General features: G+C 52.0%; 8 protein-coding genes across 8 annotated transcripts; 5 read left to right on the top strand and 3 right to left on the bottom strand.

Annotated features, from left to right (window-relative positions):
- Positions 1–68: 68 nt before the first annotated feature.
- On the bottom strand, positions 69–1,263 carry BO95DRAFT_480311 (translation elongation factor 1 subunit beta; the record flags this gene model as incomplete). The annotated part of the gene is made up of 5 exons (XM_025590135.1): positions 1,172–1,263; positions 1,057–1,096; positions 413–792; positions 151–359; positions 69–89 (listed from the first exon to the last, which is right to left on the bottom strand). The coding sequence occupies exons 1-5, from the start codon at positions 1,209–1,211 to the stop codon at positions 69–71; spliced, it is 690 nt and encodes a 229-aa protein (XP_025444746.1). The 5' UTR covers positions 1,212–1,263.
- A 28-nt stretch (positions 1,264–1,291) lies between these two features.
- Positions 1,292–4,280, top strand: hsp78 (chaperone ATPase HSP78). Its single transcript, XM_025590134.1, has one exon. The coding sequence runs from the start codon at positions 1,744–1,746 to the stop codon at positions 4,153–4,155; it is 2,412 nt and encodes an 803-aa protein (XP_025444745.1). The 5' UTR covers positions 1,292–1,743; the 3' UTR covers positions 4,156–4,280.
- Positions 4,281–4,445: 165 nt separating this feature from the next.
- Positions 4,446–8,297, top strand: BO95DRAFT_471858 (MutS family protein MSH5). Its single transcript, XM_025589617.1, has 18 exons — positions 4,446–4,571; positions 4,652–4,815; positions 4,863–4,955; positions 5,012–5,387; positions 5,442–5,835; positions 5,889–5,966; positions 6,014–6,073; positions 6,120–6,474; positions 6,541–6,637; positions 6,687–6,776; positions 6,825–7,026; positions 7,076–7,110; positions 7,174–7,255; positions 7,328–7,439; positions 7,510–7,711; positions 7,791–7,829; positions 7,891–8,029; positions 8,086–8,297. The coding sequence occupies exons 1-18, from the start codon at positions 4,504–4,506 to the stop codon at positions 8,182–8,184; spliced, it is 2,685 nt and encodes an 894-aa protein (XP_025444744.1). The 5' UTR covers positions 4,446–4,503; the 3' UTR covers positions 8,185–8,297.
- Positions 8,298–8,347: 50 nt separating this feature from the next.
- Positions 8,348–10,452, bottom strand: BO95DRAFT_440548 (something about silencing 10 family protein). Its single transcript, XM_025585989.1, has 2 exons — positions 10,231–10,452; positions 8,348–10,165 (listed from the first exon to the last, which is right to left on the bottom strand). The coding sequence occupies exons 1-2, from the start codon at positions 10,412–10,414 to the stop codon at positions 8,421–8,423; spliced, it is 1,929 nt and encodes a 642-aa protein (XP_025444743.1). The 5' UTR covers positions 10,415–10,452; the 3' UTR covers positions 8,348–8,420.
- Positions 10,453–10,646: 194 nt separating this feature from the next.
- Positions 10,647–12,160, top strand: ksrA (3-dehydrosphinganine reductase). Its single transcript, XM_025585988.1, has 3 exons — positions 10,647–10,920; positions 10,985–11,116; positions 11,168–12,160. Exons 1-3 carry the CDS (start codon positions 10,777–10,779, stop codon positions 11,999–12,001), a joined length of 1,110 nt encoding a protein of 369 aa, XP_025444742.1. The 5' UTR covers positions 10,647–10,776; the 3' UTR covers positions 12,002–12,160.
- A 271-nt stretch (positions 12,161–12,431) lies between these two features.
- BO95DRAFT_408684 (sterol desaturase family protein) lies at positions 12,432–14,027 on the top strand (the record flags this gene model as incomplete). Its single annotated transcript, XM_025584113.1, has 2 exons — positions 12,432–13,154; positions 13,260–14,027. Exons 1-2 carry the CDS (start codon positions 12,675–12,677, stop codon positions 14,025–14,027), a joined length of 1,248 nt encoding a protein of 415 aa, XP_025444741.1. The 5' UTR covers positions 12,432–12,674.
- Positions 14,028–15,125: 1,098 nt separating this feature from the next.
- Positions 15,126–16,708, bottom strand: BO95DRAFT_440545 (60S ribosomal protein eL6). The gene is made up of 3 exons (XM_025585987.1): positions 16,516–16,708; positions 15,836–16,171; positions 15,126–15,736 (listed from the first exon to the last, which is right to left on the bottom strand). Exons 1-3 carry the CDS (start codon positions 16,615–16,617, stop codon positions 15,584–15,586), a joined length of 591 nt encoding a protein of 196 aa, XP_025444740.1. The 5' UTR covers positions 16,618–16,708; the 3' UTR covers positions 15,126–15,583.
- A 460-nt stretch (positions 16,709–17,168) lies between these two features.
- Positions 17,169–18,578, top strand: BO95DRAFT_429607 (uncharacterized protein; the record flags this gene model as incomplete). The annotated part of the gene is made up of 3 exons (XM_025584898.1): positions 17,169–17,219; positions 17,323–17,879; positions 17,981–18,578. The coding sequence occupies 3 exons, from the start codon at positions 17,169–17,171 to the stop codon at positions 18,576–18,578; spliced, it is 1,206 nt and encodes a 401-aa protein (XP_025444739.1).
- Positions 18,579–19,456: the final 878 nt, after the last annotated feature.

Below are 19,456 nucleotides of genomic sequence, written 5' to 3'. Positions count from 1 at the left end.
TAAATTCCCGTGGAATAACATCAAATAATCCATCGTCACACCATAGGGTTCAGTTCATCAAGAATCATTTACAGCTTCTGCATGGCAGCCTGTAGGGTAGCAAGTTAGTACTGACGCGAGGTGAGTAGGGCTGAAAGTGATAAAACTTACAACATCGGTGGACTGGACGTGGTCCTCGTCCTCCTCGATCTGCTGCTGGAGCTCATCCAGAGAGACCTTCTCGTCCTCAACGACAAGGTTGATCTGGAGCTTCTTGATACCGAAACCAACGGGAACGAACTTGGAAGCACCCCAGACGAGACCGTCCATCTCAATGGCACGGACGTTAGCCTCCATCTGCTGGATGTCGGTCTCATCATCTGTTACTGGTTAGTAGCTGCATTTTTGGTGGTCAAATAATGGTAGAACATACCCCAGGGCTTGACGTCCAGGGTCACGATAGACTTGGCAGCGGGCTTGGGGCCCTTGGCCTCCTTCTTCTTCTTGTACTCAGCAAGACGAGCCTCACGCTCCTTGACGGCCTCGGCGTCCTCCTCCTCATCCTCATCGGAGCCGAAGAGGTCCATGTCGTCATCCTCAGCAGCGGGCTTGTCCTTGGGGTTGGTGGGGAGCTCGGTGGCCTCAGGGCCGTAGGTGGTGTACTCCTTGGAGGCATCACCGGGGAGAGTGGAGAACTCAGCCTCGTAGGAGGCGATGTGCTTGTACCAGCGGGCAACGTGGGGGTACTTCTCGGCGTCAGGAGCACCGGAGAAAGCCTTGAAGGTCACGACATCGGCCTGGGAGGGAGCATCGCTTGAATGGAGTTAGCCAAAGTCCATCATCATGGTACAACAAGGTGTCGATGGGTTGAAAAGTCAATTCAGGGAGAGAATGCAACAAAATGAAAAGGTTTTCCAAGTAATCAGAAGCGCGATTGCTCGCATTGTTGTGTAATCTTGCAGCGGGGTCTTAAGCCGCCTCATAAACACGGACCAATTTGTTTTCATCATACAAACAAGGAAAAAAGCCTTGAACAAGAAGGGGAAAGAGGGGTAAACATCATCAAGAGTGCCTTACCCAACAATGTAGCTCCGGGAAGCCAGGTAGTTGTTGGCGACTGAGGGGCACAATTAGTGACTGCTAGAGACAGAAAGGGACAGAAAGGAAGAAAAAGACGTAGGGAATGACATACGGGTGAGGCCGGCGTCGGAAACGAAGTCAGTGAAACCCATTGTGAAGGTATGTGTATGTGAAGAGTGTGGTGTAGGAAGAAGAAAAAAAGGAGGGGGAGGGGAGAAGGAGGGAATAAATAGGAGGAGGAGGAGGAGAAGGAGGGGAAAGGTGTTCTGAAGTAATTTTTTTTCAATTTTCCACCTTTCCACCTTCCACCCTCCAGGGCCCTGCCTGAGAGGTCGAAATTTTTCGGGCGACGCCCACAGCGCCCCTCCTTTTGGGGCTACACGTGATCTTGACGGTAGACGGATTCGAAGAGCTTGGAAGAAAGCCCGCAAAGCGCCCTTCCAAAGTCTGGAAAAGGCTGGTCCAGTTCGGGGAGCTTCCGCCACTCACCGTCACTCACTTCCTCACCCAGGTGGAGCCTTCGAGAACACTCGCGACGTTGGGGGGCAACCGGCTATATAGTCGTGGTGATGCACCCTTTGTGACTGATCGCGAAATCCAACATATAGACCATATTCTACAGTCGAAACACACAGATTGAAGCTTGTCTTGAGCTTAAATCCTCTACACGGTCTGATCTCGACCATGTCGGCAAGACTGCAGCTATCCCGAGGTCGGTTGCTCCGACCCTCGACTCTATCGTCATCGAACCGGATCCTTCAACCGTCCCAAGCTTTATTACGTCGCACTAGACTATTACCAACCTTATCAAGCACCACCAGTCTTCACAATCCTCGCTCGATAATACCCTCGCGCAACTATGCCAATGGCCGGCCTCATCCCCCAGGAGGCACGCATCGGATGAACCTCGGTGGCGAACCCGAGAAGTCGGCATTGGAACAATTTGGTGTAGATCTTACTGCTAAAGCCAAAGCGGGCAAACTCGACCCCGTCATTGGACGAGATGCTGAAATTCATCGCACCATCCAGGTCCTCTCCAGGCGGACAAAAAACAACCCTGTCCTCATCGGAGCTGCAGGCACTGGTAAAACCGCGGTCTTGGAAGGTTTGGCCCAGCGCATTGTTCAAGGAGATGTCCCCGAAAGTATCAAGGACAAGCGTGTAATCTCCTTGGATCTGGGTTCCCTCATCGCAGGTGCCAAATTCAGAGGTGATTTCGAGGAACGTTTGAAATCCGTCCTGAAGGAGGTCGAGGAGGCGCAAGGCGGCGTGATTCTCTTCATCGATGAGTTGCACACTCTGTTGGGACTTGGTAAGGCCGAAGGCAGTATCGATGCCAGCAACCTTCTGAAGCCAGCACTGTCGAGAGGAGAGCTCCAGTGCTGCGGAGCCACCACATTAAACGAATACCGATTGATCGAGAAAGATGTGGCCCTTGCCAGACGTTTCCAGCCGATCCAAGTCGGCGAGCCATCGGTCGCTGCAACAATCTCCATTCTACGCGGTATCAAGAACAAGTATGAAGTCCACCATGGTGTACGGATCACCGACGGCGCATTAGTGGCCGCCGCAACGTACAGCAACCGCTACATTACCGATCGTTTCCTGCCAGACAAGGCCATCGACTTGGTGGATGAAGCAGCTTCGGCCTTGCGACTGCAGCAGGAATCGAAGCCGGATGTGATCAGAGAATTGGATCGCGACATTACCACCATTCAGATTGAGTTGGAATCTCTTCGCAAAGAAACCGACGTCAGCAGCCGTGAAAGGCGCGAGAAGCTACAGGAAGATCTGAAAGCCAAGCAGGAGGAAGCGGAAAGGCTGACTAAGATCTGGGAGAAGGAGAAAGCTGAAATCGAAGAGCTTAAACGTGTCAAAGAAGAGCTAGAGCGAGCACGGTTCGAGTTGGAGCAGGCCCAAAGAGAGGGAAATTTCGCCAAAGCTGGTGAACTGAGATATGCCACTATCCCCAGTCTTGAAGCCAAACTACCCAAAGAAGGAGATGAAGCAACAGCCGGCACTTCGTCTAGCCTCATCCACGACTCAGTCACTGCCGACGACATTGGAAATGTCGTTTCGCGGACAACTGGTATCCCCGTTAACAAGCTCATGGCTGGTGAAGTCGAGAAACTCATCCGCATGGAGGACACGCTACGTCAGTCAGTGCGTGGCCAGGACGAGGCGCTTTCTGCAGTCGCTAATGCAGTTCGCATGCAGCGAGCCGGCCTTAGCGGGGAGAATCGCCCTCTAGCCTCGTTCATGTTCCTTGGACCCACCGGCGTTGGAAAGACCGAGCTCTGCAAGAAGATGGCCGAATTCCTGTTCTCGACCGAAACCGCCGTTGTACGGTTCGATATGAGCGAGTTCCAAGAGAAGCATACTATCAGTCGCTTGATCGGCTCTCCTGCTGGTTATGTGGGCTACGACGATGCCGGCCAGCTGACGGAAGCTGTCCGACGCAAGCCGTACGCAGTGCTGCTCTTTGATGAGTTCGAAAAGGCCCACCGTGACATTTCCGCTCTTTTGTTGCAGGTTCTCGATGAGGGCTTCTTGACGGATGCTCAAGGCCACAAGGTTGACTTCAGGAACACCCTCATTGTTCTTACTTCGAACCTTGGTGCCGAAATCCTGGTGGGAGCCGACCCGTCGTACTCTTCCAAGGATACAGGAAGCGCAGAGCTTTCTCCCGAGGTTAAGAAATCGGTCATGGATGTTGTGCAGTCTGCTTACCCACCAGAGTTCCTCAACCGTATTGACGAGTTCATCATTTTCAAGAGACTGTCCCGCGAAGCTTTGAGAGACATTGTCGACATCAGAATCAAGGAGCTCCAATCGAGACTTGATGATCGACGTATGGTTCTCATGGTCGACGACGAGATTAAGGACTGGCTATGTGAGAAGGGTTATGACCCCAAGTATGGTGCTCGTCCTCTTAATCGTCTCATTGCCAAGGAAATTGGCAACAGGCTGGCCGATAAGATCATCCGTGGCGAGGTCACGGCTGGCCAGACTGCCCGCGTTTCTTTCAATGAAGAAAAGAATGGGCTAGCCATTACTGCGGAGGCTGCCCCTGAAGCAAAAGCTGAAAATGCTTAAGCAATGATTATCTCTTAACTCATGTTGATCATGATGTACGGTTTTTGGCGCAAGGTTGGCTGGATATCTGACTTGCCGATTGATATTTCTCATGTCTCCTCTATAATGTATTATAGCATCAATGTACCATATAACATGAATTGAATGTAAATGCGCTGCAATTAATTTAAGAAAATCTCAGTACCATAGTTGTTGTAGTTGGATGCCTTAGGCTGAAGCTATTTGTGCGATGGCTTCGCGCTACTACTCCATGGGCCAAGACTCCTGCAAACGTACCCAATCCGGATTACCTCAACCTCGACTTCGGCACGATGATGAGATCTTCCGTGAAAAGAAGGCGCACTATCTATGAGTCTGTATCTCCCCAGGGCTCTACCAACAACGCCAGGCTGGCAACGCATGGCTCCTCACAGCGTGTGCGCCAACCCAGCATCCTGCAGCCCAGTCCACAATCTCCACACGAAGCAACACAAGCACGACAGAATCTTCTTGATAGTGATCTGTCCTTGCAAGCAGCCGACGATGAATTAGATCAAGTCATCGTAGCCATCGATAGTCGGGAATCTGGAACTGTGGGATGCTCCTACTACTCTGTTCGAGAAGAGAAGCTCTACTTGCTGGGAGACTTACGACACTCAGACTCCGAAGACATCGACAGCTGTAGGTATTGTCCTTTTGACGAGTTTAGCAGGCTGACAATATATCAGTGATTTTTCAGACCAGTCCTACGATGCTTCTGCTCTCACCTCGAGTGGACCACAACGCCCTCCAAGATAGACAAATGATCGATCCAGACAGCGGTATGTTAGGAGTACAGATCAATCCCTCAGAGGTCTAATAAAGCTTCACTGTGCAGAGAGCGGGTCTTTACTCCCATTCCAGCTAGACATCCGCCCATCGCAGGAATTCGGCTACGAGAACGCAAAGAATAAGCTGGTGGCTCTGGGGATATCCTCGAAGCACGAGCAACGGATACGGTTCCTCGTGCCACACAATGGGTTCGCTGACAGTGAACAGATAGATTCCGAGAGCCTGGACTTCACCCTGCAGGAAGGCAAGCTGCTGCACATATCGAGCTCGATCGAGGTGGAAAACACGGTGACTATCGGCTGCGCGGGCGCTCTCCTCATGCACTTGCAGCGGCGAAGAGCCTCTGCCTCTGTAGCCACCGATCAAGCTTCGGAGACCTATCAGGTGACATCTGTGGAGATGTTCAGCTTGCTGGGAATGATGTGAGTGATGGGACCTGGCTTGTGTTCTGGGCTCAGGATCTAATGGCAGTAAAGGTTCGTTAACAAGAGGACTCTCTCATCGCTGCAGATCATGGAGTCAGAATCCCATCCTAGCATCGTGAACCAAGGCAGAAAGTCCAATTTCTCCAAAGAGGGTCTATCGGTCTATGGTCTGTTTCAGCGCTTCGCGCGTACACCCCAGGGCAAGAATCGACTGAAGCAAATGTTTCTTCGTCCTAGTGTAGATGTCGATGTCATCCAGGAACGACACGCCCTGATTGGCGTTTACCTAAGAGCCGACAACTACAACTCTCTGGAGAAATTGACCAAGAGTTTCAAGCACATCAAGAACTTGCGCTATGTCATGGTGAACCTGCGCAAGGGCATCGAGACAGGTAGTGGAAAAGTCATGGGTTTCAAAACGACAGTTTGGGCTTCTTTGCTGGCCGTATGTCATAAAGCGCAGTGCTCATTTTTCATATCAATGCTTACTCGAGACAGTTTGCTTTCTATGGCATCGACATATATGATGCCTTGAGAGAAAGTGCTGGTGCTGATGGATTAGCCCTACATCAGCGGGTCAGTCGGATATTCGGCTCAATGGCACCTCTGCTAATAAGGCTTAGGCTATTCGTGTCTTCGAAGCAGCTCAGCTATACAGGGTGGGAAGAATGATTCAGGAAATTGTAAGTCGTGCACATTCTCTTGTTAGCCTTGGCTAATGCTTCGAAGGTCGACATAGATAGCTCGGAGGAACAAGGAAGAACGGTCGTAAAGCCGGGGATCGACCGAGCACTCGACCGAATGAAAGACAATTATGATGGGCTCAACAGCTTGCTCAAAAAAACCGCCATAGAGATTGCTGGGGAGATTCCCGAGTTCTATGACATCGATGTGAATGTTATCTATTTCCCCCAGCTCGGCTTCAACATCGCGATACCATTGAACCAGGCGGGTGATGCCGCTTACAGGGGTCCAGAAGAGGAATGGGATCTCATGTTCTTCACAGAGAACCGGGCCTACTTCAAAGACTTTAGAATGAGAGAATTGGATGAGAAACTAGGCGATATATATGGCCTCATATGCGGTACGGCGCGCTTCGTTTTTATACTTGCTCACAACGTGGGTTCTAACGCTCTTGAGTTCTTACCAGAAAAGGAGATCGAGATAGTGTACGATCTCGCGCAGAGATTGCTCCGGTATGAAAGATATCTGCTCGAGGCGTCTGACATATGTGGCCAGCTTGATAGGTATCTCTTGTCCCCGCTGTACGGGCTTGACGTGTCACTAAGCTCATAGCCTCCTTGCAATGGCTCAAGCAGCAAGTTTCTATAAGCTCGTCTGCCCTAGAATGGTGCCGGAAAACATCATCAAGATCAGAGGTGGTCGGTAAGTAAGCCACTTGTGATTCATATAAAGGGTCTAACATCGCAGAAGGCACATCTTGCAGGAGTTGACGGTTTCCTCTTACGTGCCCAACGACACCTATTTGGTGGGTGGAAACCCATCAGATTGCCTAGCCATTTCATCGAGTCAGACATGCCAAGACAACCCCGATAGGATGAATGAAGAGCATGGCCCAAGCATGCTTCTCTTGACAGGACCGAACTATTCAGGAAAGAGTGTGTACATGAAACAAGTACGTTCGATCCCTTCTTGCAAACGAGCAGCTGATACTAAGTCTGTAGGTTGCTCTGATTGCCTACCTTGCGCAGATCGGAAGGTTTGCAAAGATCTTATCCTCTTGAGACAGACCATTCAGCGAAATGCTAAGATGGTTGATCAGCTTCGTACCAGCAGACAGCGCAGAGCTTGGGATAACCGACAAGATCATAGTCAAATCAAGTACTCAAGATAGCGTCTCACAGGTGCAAACCAGCCTATCCACTGCATGAAAAAACTAATATGGATTCCCACTGACTATCCTGCGCGAGAGATAGATTCAAAGCACTTTCATGCGCGACCTGCAACAAATCTCCTTCGATCTGAAGCAACTCACTGACCGCAGCTTGCTAATCATTGACGAATTCGGCACAGGCACAAGCGAAAACGGTCAGTTCTCTTCAACCAAAAGTCCTACATCGGGCTGGACATAGAAAACTGATAATCTAGGCGTGAATAGATGGTATTGGTCTAGCCTGCGGTATCCTCACACACCTGCTTGATCTCGAAAACTCACCAAAAGTCATCGCTGCCACGCACTTCCACGAAATCCTCGAGAACGGCTTCCTAAGACCCAGACCCCAGCTACAATTAGGACACATGGAGGTCCAAGTATCCGACTCATCACACAAGACCGAAGACCAGATCACCTACCTCTACAAGTGAGCCTCTTTTCGGCTTTCTTAGTCATGAATACGTGGATATGCATGCTGATATACTGGTTTTTCTTTTATCAACCAGCTTCCGACCCGGACGAAGTGATAAGAGCTTCGGAACAGTGTATGCATCCCCACATTGCGAGATCATATTCCGGAATTCATGCTGATGTGATTCGATGAAGCTGTGCTGCGATGAACGGTATCAGCCAGGCTGTTGTGGACCGGGCGACCGAAATTGCGGCCCTCTCGGCGCGTGGTGAGAACTTGATCGCGGCGTGCGCTACGCTCTCGGCTGAGGAGATGCGTGTCCTGGAACAAGCGGTATGTGTGATTTTGCTTGCTTTTATATCAGGAGACAGAGGCTCAGAGAATCATAGGATACGCTCGCGAGGAAGTTCCTCGCCCTGGATCTCTCGGAGTATGATGAGTCGAATGATGTCAAGGATGTGCTTATGAAAGTGGTTGACGGTTCGTAGGTGAAGTGCAAGATTGATAGTCTTGACTATACAATCAACAACGTATCCTTCCTTAGTCAACTACTTACTACTGACAGCATAGTGAAGGCGGACGGTGAAGACATAGTGCACACACAATGTTTGATATCATCAAATGGATTATTTATGTACAAGTAAGAAAAACCCTCCTTTTTAGCACACAGAAAACGCCGGTGAAAAGCAGCAGTGGTATATATCCATCGAATGAAGAAACGAGACTAGAGCTTGACACTCTTGACCAAGTTCTTCTTGATACCCGTAAGTTCACCACCATATCCACCGCGGCCTTCACCGCCCTTGTATACCTGGCGCATGCTACCCAGCTTCTTCTTCTTCTCCTCGAACTTCTTCCTCTTCTTGACACGCGGGTTGCGAGAGTCCTTGCTGCGCTTGGGAGCAAGACCCTTGTTCTTTTCGATCTGGTAGGTGATGGCACGCTTGCCATCGGGCCCAACCTCCTCCTGGAAGTGCACCTCGCCGCCTTCACGTGCAGCGGCGGCGTGAGCCTCTGCGCGCGCCTTCTTGTCGTCCTTCCGTTGTTTGGAGCGCGCTGCAACCATGTCGTAGTAATCATCACTGTCGGACTCGTCACCGCGGAGTTGCTTGGCCACCCGGTTATCCTCCTCTTCACTATCACCACCAAGCTGCTCGGACTCCTTGAGTGCCTGCTTACCACGCCTCTCGGCCTCGGCGTTGAGGCGAGCCTGGCGATCCCGCAGGCGCTCACGGTAAGGCAAGTCTGCATCACCACCAGCATCGCGACCGGCTGCGCTACGCTTGTTGGCCTTCTGCGCAAGCTGGGAGGTGTAGAAGCGGAGAGAGCGCTTCTGCTTGGCCTTCTCCTCGGCTTCCTTGGCAGTGAGGGCATCCTCATCACCGAAGTCCGAGTCGTCTTCATCCTTGGCCACCGTCTTGATCTTCTGAGCAGCGCGTTTCTTGCTGGGCGCAGTGACCAGCTTGGAGAGATCGGCCAGATTGGCTTCGGTCTCCTCCAGTCTCTTCGCTCTCCGGGCTTCCGCTTCCGCCTGGCGGGCTTCGGCTGCCAGTTGTGCCTTGGTCTTCTTCTTCTGCTTCTTGTCCTTCTGCTCCTTCTTCGTCGGCATCTCGACCTCAGAAACATCCGAGAGTTCGTCTTCCTCAAGCTCGTCTTCGGAGATGTCGGAGGGTTCGGATTCGGGCTCGCGGAGGTCCTTGACAGACTCCCAGAGTTTCCTGAACTTGACGAGAGTGGCCATCACAGGGTGTGCGCGGAGCTCGGCGGGGGAGAGGGGGACGGGCTTGCCAGACGCGTCCTTGGCGGAGGTCAGGAGCATGAAGTATAGGCTGATGGTACCGAGGTAGGCGGAGAGGGCACGGAACTTGACGACGGCGACGGGCGCATAGTCGGGGGCGTCCTCGGAGTCATCCTCGGCGTTGAAGGTCTCGACGGCTTTCTTGAGCTCCTGGAGAGTGGGTTGGAGTTCCAAAAAGTGTTTCGACAACGGCTCAAATTCGGGGTATCTCGACTTGAGAATCTTCAGCTTCTCATCAGTGCTCATATCCTCTGTGATCTCAACTTGTGGGAGGACTTCCGTCACTTCTCCACCGTCGTCCTCCGCATCGTCCGCCTTTCCGGATTCGGCCCATTCCGTCTCGTCGAAGCCGAAATCCTCCTCGTTCATGCTTTGCAAGTGCTTCTGTTGGAGTCTCTTGGCCTCCTCTTCTTCTTCGAGCGCATCGGCTTCCGTTTCGATTTGGTCGGCATTGTAGAAGTCCTTCTTCGAAGAGCCCCAGGCGGCAAGGCCTTCTTCCTCGTCCTCGGAATCGGCTCCCTGACTACCCACACGCTTCTTGGATTTCGATGACATATCGTCCATTTCATCATCGTCGTATCCGTCCTCCTGGTAGTCGTCCTCGTCGTCCTCGTCTTCGTCCGCTGAATCATAGCCCATGATCTCCTCGTCCGATGGCTGCAGCATAGCCTCTGTAATCACATTCGGTCAGAACCAGTACCATAAGTATAATGAGAGCTGACTGGAGTCGGCCTACCATCTTCAGCTACCTTGCGACGACGCTTTGCCTCTGGTGCTTCCTCCAACAGAATCTGATCGCGACCGGTTTGGAACTCATCCTCGGAATCGTCGAATCTCTCCTCGATGTCAAATTTAGAGGGCCCAAAGTTGACTTGCTTGGGGGCCGCAGGGCGACCACCGGCCTTTCTTTTCTTACCCATGATAGGCGTTGGTAAGATGTAGTATAGGGATTGTGTATGTGAAGCTATACCCTCCGCTCCGGTTTCGATAAACTTTTGCGATAAAATTTTGGGAGGGACGCTCACCGCCCGAGTGACGCTAGCCCGGAAAAGAGAGCAGGGTGGAGGGCGGTTTGCACCGTTTGATTCCGGGTGTGACGGGAAGGTCTACCGAGGCCGCAGTTGTTCCTTCCAGTTGAAATCAAAAGATTCAACAGTCAACAACATTTGAAAGTAGCAGGAGCAGGTCGCTCTTGACAAGGATAGGAGGAACCTCCCTTTGTGGACTCTTATCTCTCAAACTTCAACTGTTCTTAATTTCTTTCTTTCTCTTCCCCCCCCCCATGCATCAACTTCTATCCTTCATCCATTACGATTCTTCCCCAACTATATTGGGAGTTTCGACCATTCTCTGCGGAATCCTTCTCTATACCGTCAGCAAGATGCTCGGCTTCGGATCTCGTAATCATTTCGTTGTCGAGGGCAGGGTATGTCTTGTTTCATGATTTGATTACTTCCAAGCAGTGCACTGATTCATTTGTTGTTATGTAGACCGCAGTGATCACTGGCGGCTCCGAGGGCATGGGTAAGGCAGTTGCTTGCCAGATGGCTGAAATGGGGGCCAACGTCGTGATTGTGGCACGAACTGCTTCCAAACTTCAGGCTGCGCTTGAGACCATGAAAGTGAGTCATCCTGCTATTCTTGCTAAGGTTCAATGCTCATGGTTATCATAGCGAGTGGCGGACAATGTTGAGCGGCAAAGGTTCCACTACATCAGTGCGGACTTGACCGACCCTGCAGAGTGCCAACGTATCATGGCCGAGGTCACCGAATGGAACGATGGACAAGAGCCTGATATCGTCTGGTGCTGCGCCGGATACTGCCATCCTGGGTTCTTCACCGAGACATCCATCAAGTCGCTACGGGACCAGATGGATACCGTGTACTGGACTGCAGCCAACACGGCCCATGCCACTCTGCAGCGGTGGCTTACCCCTATCAGCCCGAGTCGGCAAGCTCCAATTCCAACCAGACACCTCATCTTCACCTGCTCCACGCTCGCCTTCGTGCCTATTGCGGGCTACGCTCCCTACTCCCCAGCCAAGGCAGCTATTCGCTCTTTGTCCGACACTCTCTGCCAGGAGATTGAGATCTACAATGGTTCTCGTACCTCCAAGGCACGCTGCGAGGCTCCAGCTGCAGATGTCAAGATTCACACGGTCTTCCCCATGGGGATCTTGAGCCCAGGCTTCGACAACGAACAGAAACTCAAACCAGCTTTGACTAAGCAGCTGGAGGAGGCCGACAAGCCACAGTCCCCTCAGGAGGTTGCAAGCATCGCGATTAGTGCCCTTGAGCGAGACGAATACTTGATTACGACGATGTTCGTGGGCGACCTCATGAAAGGGTCGGCTCTTGGACCCAGCCCACGGAATTCCATCATCAAAGACACATTGACAGGTTGGCTCAGTAATTTGGTCTTCCCTGGAGTGATTTTCGACCTCCGACGGAAGGCCTGGAAGTGGGGAGTGAAGAACGGTCTTCCTACCAACCCTGATGGCAATTGAAGTGTCGTGCTGTTTGCCCTGCTTTGAGTCCTTGTTGCCTGGTCTATGTCCTAGATACCCGGAGCTGCGTTCCCCATTCTTGCAGCCATTATCATCTTCATTCCTAAAGAACATGTACATATAGCCGTAGTCTTAATCCCATGCTTCATTATCCGACCCATTCCTTGCTTGTGTCTTCACATAAATAGCTACAGAGAGTCGGAGTTGAGCGCGCAACCTTCATTGAAACCAAGGATGATAGTTCGAGATTCTTTGGTGCGCTTGTTTCGTTGCTTTGATGAGGTTGAAGACAAGGAAGATAGAATTGGTGGCTTGGGGTGAGCGGACAAAGCGAAGGCGGGCTGCACCGAATCAATCGGAGCCAAGCACCCGCGGCTTATCCACCGTGGGGGGGGATTTTTGGTCGAGTCGCGTTATCCAACATCCAACCATCCCAGTCACAACCAGCTTCTTTCAAGTCGCAAATCGGGATGGCTATATAGTCTTCGCTCGAGTATCGCCGTCTCTGTGGGTGTTGTTGGTTCAGGCTATAGCTGCAACATCGCGCGTGACGAAAAAGGTTCGCATCGCCGTTGCTATACGGAAATATATATTTATTGGTATAATAAACATTGCCCATTTATCCGATTTATCGCTGCTACTGATACGTCGGTCAACTTGACCTGTTACAACAATGAACCCATTGTTGGCGCTTCCGATTTTCTCTCTCCTCATCGCCCCTGTGTGGGCTTTCTGCGGCACCAGCGTCAATTTTATTTTCTTTTACATAACTTGGGCGACCCTGGTGCTGTCGCATACGGCTCTCCGCGTTGAGCTGGTGGGCACTGCCACCGTGCGGGTGCTGTGCTATGCTCTTCCCTCGCTCCTGTTCTTCCTGTTCGACATCCTGACGCCCTCGGCCGCCGTGCTCCTCAAGGCCCAGGGCGAATACGGACTGCCCAACGGCAATAAACGGGGCAGGATCCGGCGCAAGGACCTCAAAGTCGCCGTGTGGGCGCTCTTCAATTTGGCCCTGGGTGTCGCCGTCCAAGGTGTCATTGAACATACCCTTGCCAGCCGCTTTCGCAAGGTGAGCCTTGTGCGAGTGACGCTGAAGCTTCCGCTCCCGTGGTCTCTGGCCTGGGAGATCTTTTGGGGATTGATTTTACGAGAGGTGAGTCGGAGTTGTTCCATCTCATCCCTCTGTCTCTTTTTTTTTTTTCTCTTCTGTTTCTTCTTTGTTTACCCGTTCACTAACTCGCAAACGCCGCGACATTAGATGCTCAGCTACATCATCCACCGCTGGATCCTGCACACCAAGAACCCCCTCGCCCGCCTCCACGCCGCCTGGTACCACGCCCTGCGTGCCCCCTACCCGCTCACCGCACACTACGACCACCCACTCGCCTACCTGGTCGGCCGCTGGCTCCCCACCATCCTCCCCGTCGCCCTGGGCCGCCTGCACCTGGTCACCTACCTGGTCTACCTGGCCATCGTCTCCCTGGAGGAGAATTTCGCCTACAGCGGATACTCCGCGATGCCGACGGGGTTCTTCATCGGCGGCATGGCGCGCAACATGGAAGCGCACCTCCACAGCCTGGGCACGGGCAACTTCGGGCCCTGGGGGGTGGTGGACCGCGTGCTGGGCACGACCGTCGACGAGGAGTACGACGCCGACCCCCCCACGCCGCCGCGACTGCGCCTGCGTCGGCGGCCGAATAGTGGGCGAGAGGAGGAAGAGAAGGAAGCGAAGGAGGAACGAGCTCCTCCTCATTCCCATCGTCGTCGCCATCACCTCCAACGCCAGGGGATTGTGCTGGCGCAGGATCTCAAGGATTACGCTGATAATGATGTTGTTGTTGTTGACAGTGGTGAGAATGTTCTTCCCGTGGGTGAAGATGAGGATGACGATGATGATGATGATGTTTTGGGGGTGGGGATGCAGCCCCGCGCGCCGCAGTTGCGGCGGGTGAAGAATTATTGGGCTGGCGAGCCGAAGGCTCGGCGGACTACGAGGGGGGCGAGGCGGAGGGAGGGAGGAGGGTGAATCTTGATTGATTGAGGGGTGGATCTTGTCGTGGTGTTGGTGGTGTTGGTGGTGTTTTTTGTGTAGGTGTGTTTGATGGTTCATTGTTTTGGGTTGTTACGTCATGTCATGCCTTGAGGGTATGAATATTTGAGTATATGTACTGTACTGTACTGTACTGTACTGTACGGCTTTGGGGATACAAAAAGGGAGTGAGGCCTTGGTTTTATGAATGGGTTGTATAGATTTTGTATAGATTGTCTTCTTTAGTTTGTAAATGAACTGTTCATTGTGATTGAATTGGGAGGTTTTGGTTTTCTGTCTGTTTGTGCGATTTTCGGGCTGTGTGGGGAAGAGACAGTTGAGAGTTGGAGCAATCTTCTTATCGGAGTTGGGGTTGTCAACTCCGTACTTACTTAAGTAGGCCCGCTTATCTACTTTGCCTGAGTGGGAGACGGGGATTGAGAGGAAACGCACAACTTCGGGGTCTAGCCGATTAGGAATTGTTATCCTACACGAGGTACTATCAGACCTCGCTATAACGAACCAGAGTGGCGTCTGTTTATACTAGGAAACCTGTTACCTAGCAAGTTATGTATGTAGATGTCACTTTGTATCTAGATCTGTAAAAGATGGCGGAACAACAAGTTCGTTTGAGTAAATGGAGGTATATGGTGTAGCGAGGCTCGTCATGTCAAGGATCCACAGTGCTTACAGTGCTGTACATAATAGATAGGGAGTTCCTTACCAGGAGTGATTGAGAAACCACCAACTTTGCTGGTCAGAAAGCAATTGGCTTTATTGGGAGCTTGGGTTGGGCTTAGCGAGGTCGTCACAAGAGGTTCTTATGATGCATGAGTAGATTTACATAGTAAAGTATATACGTGCTGTGATTTCAGTCAGAAGTCATAATGTCATGGCCGATCTATAATATTAAATCATCGGCCCGAAATCCGAAACAAGAGGTTCGTCACAATGAAGTGAAGTTGGAGACACCTGATAGTAGTCTGTCATAAACATAATTCTGCTGTAGGAATATTATGTACCGCTAGAACCTGGTATTGGAGAACAGAGATCTATGGAGATCTATGGGTCCGTAGAAGATGATTAATTAGATAGGCTGGAAGAGAGGTATTCTGCTTTTTTTGTTTGGTTTCATTTCATTTCGGCTGGTGATATCAATACCGCAAAGATCGGCCACGCTGGGAAAGGGGGTATGGGCAAAAGCAAAAGAAATAGAGCAGACCAAAGAAACAAAACGGGGGGGCTTCTCGTGAAATAAAGAGATAACGAACCGGTTTCTTTTTTTTCCCTTTTTGTCCGCATTAAAAAAGTTTAGAAAAGAAAAACCGCAATCCTAAGCAAACATGAGGCCTGAATCGAGTTACATATATTTCATGAAAAGGTTTTGTTTTTTGATTTCTTTTGTTTTGGTCTTTTGCCCTTTCCCGGCGCTGCAAGTTCGCTTTTCCCTACACTTTTGACCGAGAGAAACGCCGACTTTGCATGGTTAGCCGCCTTTTGACAGGATTCCTCCACACAAAAACTACCGAACCCGCGGCCGCCGCGTCACACATCTACCACTTCATCTCGTGGGGCTTGTCACCGTTGCGGAGGCTGAAGCTGGAGGCGAGGTAGCTGCCAAGGAAGTTCTCCTTCTTGACGGCGGCCAGGATGGACTGGTCGATGGCCTTCTGGTCGCTGGCACGGGCGCTGGCAACCTGCTTCTTCTGTACCGAGGTAAAAGCATATCGAATCAGTATTCATATTCTTGAGAGATGTTGTCGACACCCTGCCGGAGTAGAGGACCGACGGGACGCAAAACGTACCTGGGGCTTCTCTCCCTGCTTGAAGAAAGCCTCCTCGGTCTTCTTCTCAGCCTTCTTCTCCTTGGTGAAGTAGTCGGCAGCGGAGACCTTCTCAACGGTCTGGGCGTCAACACCGCTGATGTCGATGCGGGTGCTGGTGGCGATCACATAGCGGGCGTTGACACGGCGGAGGGGAACACCGTTGATCTTGAAGGGACCGGTGACGAGCAAGACACCCTGCTCGAGGTGCTTGAGGAGAACGACACGCTTTCCACGGAAGCGACCGGCGAGGAGGATCAAGACGGTACCGGGCTGGAGGCTCTCGCGGACCTTGGCGGGACGGATAGCCTTGCGGACCTATAATCGTGAAAAAGAGGTCATGTTAGAGAAACGACCTATATCCCCATTTGCGATTCCACCACAGTATCCAGAACCATTGCCGATTCAGAAGGGCCGGAAGATGCGATTTGTCCCCTATGATCGAAAGCTCATGGTCCGATTGACACAATTGGCCCTGATTCCTTCTGGCCTTCCAATCTTCCCCGGATCTCCGAACCCGGAGAGGGTCTTCCTCCTCTTTATCACCAGCGCAAATGTCGCATTCGTCCATAGTTCCCAAATCGCATCTTCGTAGCCTCCCTGGTCGGTGGTTCGGAATGATTCTGGCTCTTTTGCCTCAGGGTGATGGTCGGTGTACTGACTTTCTTGACCTGCGACTCGTCATCAACGGGGTACCATTTCTGGGCCTTCTGGGCCGGCACAGTCCTCTGGCCCTTTCCAAACTGCTTCGTCAGGTCCGACATTTTGGCTACCGGGACGAAGATGGTCTGAAAAGAATGTAGGGGGGAGGTGGTGGTTGTCGACGGCGGGTGGTTGCTGGAGTTGATGTGTGACTTGCTGCTTTGCGCCCCAGGTCGGGAAAGTGTGAGTTTGTGTGAACGCGAGCCCTAGCCGAAAGGCGCTAGTGCCGATTCGGAGGGGGCCTGATAGGTCCTGATAGCGATAGAGCCGATAGCGCCTCTGGATGCCTGAGGCGACAAGTCCGACGGGCTCGGGTTCTCGGGAGGCCCCAACTATGCATTTCGCTTGGCTCTTGTCTTACTCAGTAGGAGACAGACAGAGCGAGAGAGAGCTGGTCGTCCATCAACCTAAACATTACTGCGGGTAACCTCCAACTGACGTCGTACCTTGCTTTGCTCAGCTTTTGTCCATTATCCTAACCTACCACTCTTTTCACTCCCACCTCTCAGAGCAACCGAGGTTGCTGTCTTGTTATCTTGCTCAACTGGAATACCTTCAGCTTCAAAGGTCTTTCACAAATTATATTCTCCTGTTCAATCACACCTCGCCCACCATGTCTTTAACCCCAATCATCACCTTCAAAGCGGGTATCTGTGATCTCGAGGTGAGTTGTCTCCCAGAGCTCCGACCTCCCGTCTACACAATGGAAACATGCCGTCCCCTCTTTCGATGCTGATGCTAACTGACTTTCTCTCTTGGTGGATCAGTCCGGCAACGTTGTCAAGCCCAAGCCCACCCCCGGATACATCTACCTCTACATCGAAGATGAGCTGGTACACTTCTGCTGGCGCCCGAGAACTGCCCCTCACACCGAACCTGACTTGGATCTGGTGATGGTCCCTTCCGACGGAACCTTCACTCCCTACAAGCCGACTGGCAACGCTGCCCCCACCAATGGTCGCATCTACGTCCTGAAGTTCTCGTCGAGCTCGCAACGGTACCTGTTTTGGCTGCAATCTAAGTCGCAGCACGAGGGTGGCAATCCCAGCTGGTTCAGCCCCAGGGATATCCGACTGGGTGAGATCGTCAACACGTTGCTGCAGGGTGAGGAGGTGGACGTCGAAGAAGAGATTGCCAACTTGCCTCGGGGTCCCTCGAGCGGTGGCGACGACGACGAGACCATGGAGGATGTAGAGGGTGTGGACCACGACCCCAGCCACAACCACGGAGGTAACAGCGGAGGCGCTGGCCCCGATGCTACCGGGGGCGATGTCCGGGAAGAGGGCCAAGGATCGAGGGAGGGCGGTGCCGATGGTGGAAGAGCGTAGGTACATATCTCGACAGTTCCTCATGTTCACCCTAGGCTTCTTCACTGGGCGGACTGGCTGTACCCTTCGAGCTTTTTTTATAGTTTTTTTTTTATAGATATGCTACTGTACGAGTGCTGACTGGGAGTTTTCCGCACTGTAGGGCCGCTGCCGACTCGGATCCTTCATCTGTCGTGCAGAGCTTTCTGCAGTCTCTGGGCGGGGGTGCGCGCCAATCCCAAGATCCCGAGCGGCCTTTCACTACTCTGCAAGATCTCCTTCCTCCGTCAACTACGCTTCCCTTCTTGGCGGCCGCCGACGCCAAGACCGTCGATCACCTGCTGAGCTTCTTGCCCCCGTCGCTTCTCCTCCTGGCACAAGACATCGACGACGCGGCGGTAGCTGATCAGGACCCGGAGATCGCGGAAGCCGCCATGGGGTCCCTCGACGAGGACCAGAAGAAAGACATCCTGCGGAAAGTTCTGCACTCGCCCCAGTTCGCACAGAGCCTCGCCAGTCTGACCGTGGCTATCCGAGATGGTGGATTACCGAGCATCAGCGAAGCCCTCAAGATCCCCGTGGAGAATGGCGGGTTTATGCGTAGAGGAGGAGTTCCCCTAGGGGGTGGTGATGCTGTCGAAGCGTTCCTCCAGGGCGTTCGGAACCACGTGAAAGATACGACAGCTGAAGGAAACAACCGGATGGAGACTGATTAGATTCTTCTAGTTTTATCCTGTCAATAGTTACAGTAAATGTTTTTTATTCGATGATGCCTAAATTTCCCAGTCATTTGCCAGCCCTACCGTGTTCATATAAGGTAGGATTAGTGTATATTAAATATGGAGTGAGTTATGGAAGGGAGTTAACTTATTTTGCGTTGTGACGCCTTGAGACGCGCAAATTAGCGGGTTCTGCATGGATGAAACTCCATGGACTCCATGGACGGAGAGTGGACTCTATTTTTGGATGCTCCGGAGGTGTGGTGGGGACCAGCTTTGGTCGCAGGCAGCCATTTCTTGCTCGGTGTGGCGCGCGAGGTGGCTATGATTACTGAGTATGTACGGAGGAGTACTTTCAGTCAATTGTGGAATGTTGATCTTGACTGATGTATGGGAGTGACGTTTGAAAGATAGTAGAGTTTAGAGTGCTGGATTGAATACGTAGTGTAGAGTGGAGGAGAAAAGAAAATCTAGACTCCCTGTACCAGAGAAAAATCAGGAATACGTAACTGACAGGTTGCTCATTGCTGTCAGGGACGGGGGGGGGGATATGAGGAAAGCATGAGGCAGGCCGCGGGTAGGAAAATGATCCATCGAACCAGAATAGTGATGTTTTTCTATTTATTTATTTATTATTTTTTTCGATTCATTGTAAGGCTCGGATGTTTAGCAAATGCTGAGGGTCTCTTCTCTCCCTTTCAGCCATACAGAGGTCGTGGATGGATAAATCGCCCCAGTCGAGGGCCGCATTGGCGTAGTTCCAGACACTCCAATTCATGTCCAGAATCCATACACCGTCGCTGTTTATGCCAGTCTGTCCACCCACCAGTGATTTACCTCCCCCCTCGGCCCCCCCCCAAAACCCCAAAAAAGAC

Source organism: Aspergillus brunneoviolaceus (assembly GCF_003184695.1).
Source record: "Aspergillus brunneoviolaceus CBS 621.78 unplaced genomic scaffold BO95scaffold_16, whole genome shotgun sequence".
Taxonomy (NCBI): Eukaryota; Fungi; Ascomycota; class Eurotiomycetes; order Eurotiales; family Aspergillaceae; genus Aspergillus; species Aspergillus brunneoviolaceus.
Note: the sequence above shows the minus strand (reverse complement) of the source record. Positions and strands in the feature narration are given on the sequence as shown.

Coding starts and splice junctions, on each gene's coding strand:
- BO95DRAFT_440548 (XM_025585989.1), bottom strand. CDS start 10,414: ATGGGTAAGAAAAGAAAGGCCGGTGGTCGCCCTGCGGCCCCCAAGCAA. Junction 10,166..10,230: donor TCGCAAGGTAGCTGAAGATG/GTAGGCCGACTC, acceptor ATGTGATTACAG/AGGCTATGCTGCAGCCATCG.
- BO95DRAFT_440545 (XM_025585987.1), bottom strand. CDS start 16,617: ATGTCGGACCTGACGAAGCAGTTTGGAAAGGGCCAGAGGACTGTGCCG. Junction 16,172..16,515: donor ACGAGTCGCAGGTCAAGAAA/GTCAGTACACCG, acceptor TCACGATTATAG/GTCCGCAAGGCTATCCGTCC. Junction 15,737..15,835: donor AGCAGGGAGAGAAGCCCCAG/GTACGTTTTGCG, acceptor ACCTCGGTACAG/AAGAAGCAGGTTGCCAGCGC.
- ksrA (XM_025585988.1), top strand. CDS start 10,777: ATGCATCAACTTCTATCCTTCATCCATTACGATTCTTCCCCAACTATA. Junction 10,921..10,984: donor ATTTCGTTGTCGAGGGCAGG/GTATGTCTTGTT, acceptor GTTGTTATGTAG/ACCGCAGTGATCACTGGCGG. Junction 11,117..11,167: donor CTGCGCTTGAGACCATGAAA/GTGAGTCATCCT, acceptor TGGTTATCATAG/CGAGTGGCGGACAATGTTGA.
- hsp78 (XM_025590134.1), top strand. CDS start 1,744: ATGTCGGCAAGACTGCAGCTATCCCGAGGTCGGTTGCTCCGACCCTCG.
- BO95DRAFT_471858 (XM_025589617.1), top strand. CDS start 4,504: ATGAGTCTGTATCTCCCCAGGGCTCTACCAACAACGCCAGGCTGGCAA. Junction 6,475..6,540: donor TATATATGGCCTCATATGCG/GTACGGCGCGCT, acceptor AGTTCTTACCAG/AAAAGGAGATCGAGATAGTG. Junction 6,638..6,686: donor ATATGTGGCCAGCTTGATAG/GTATCTCTTGTC, acceptor CTAAGCTCATAG/CCTCCTTGCAATGGCTCAAG.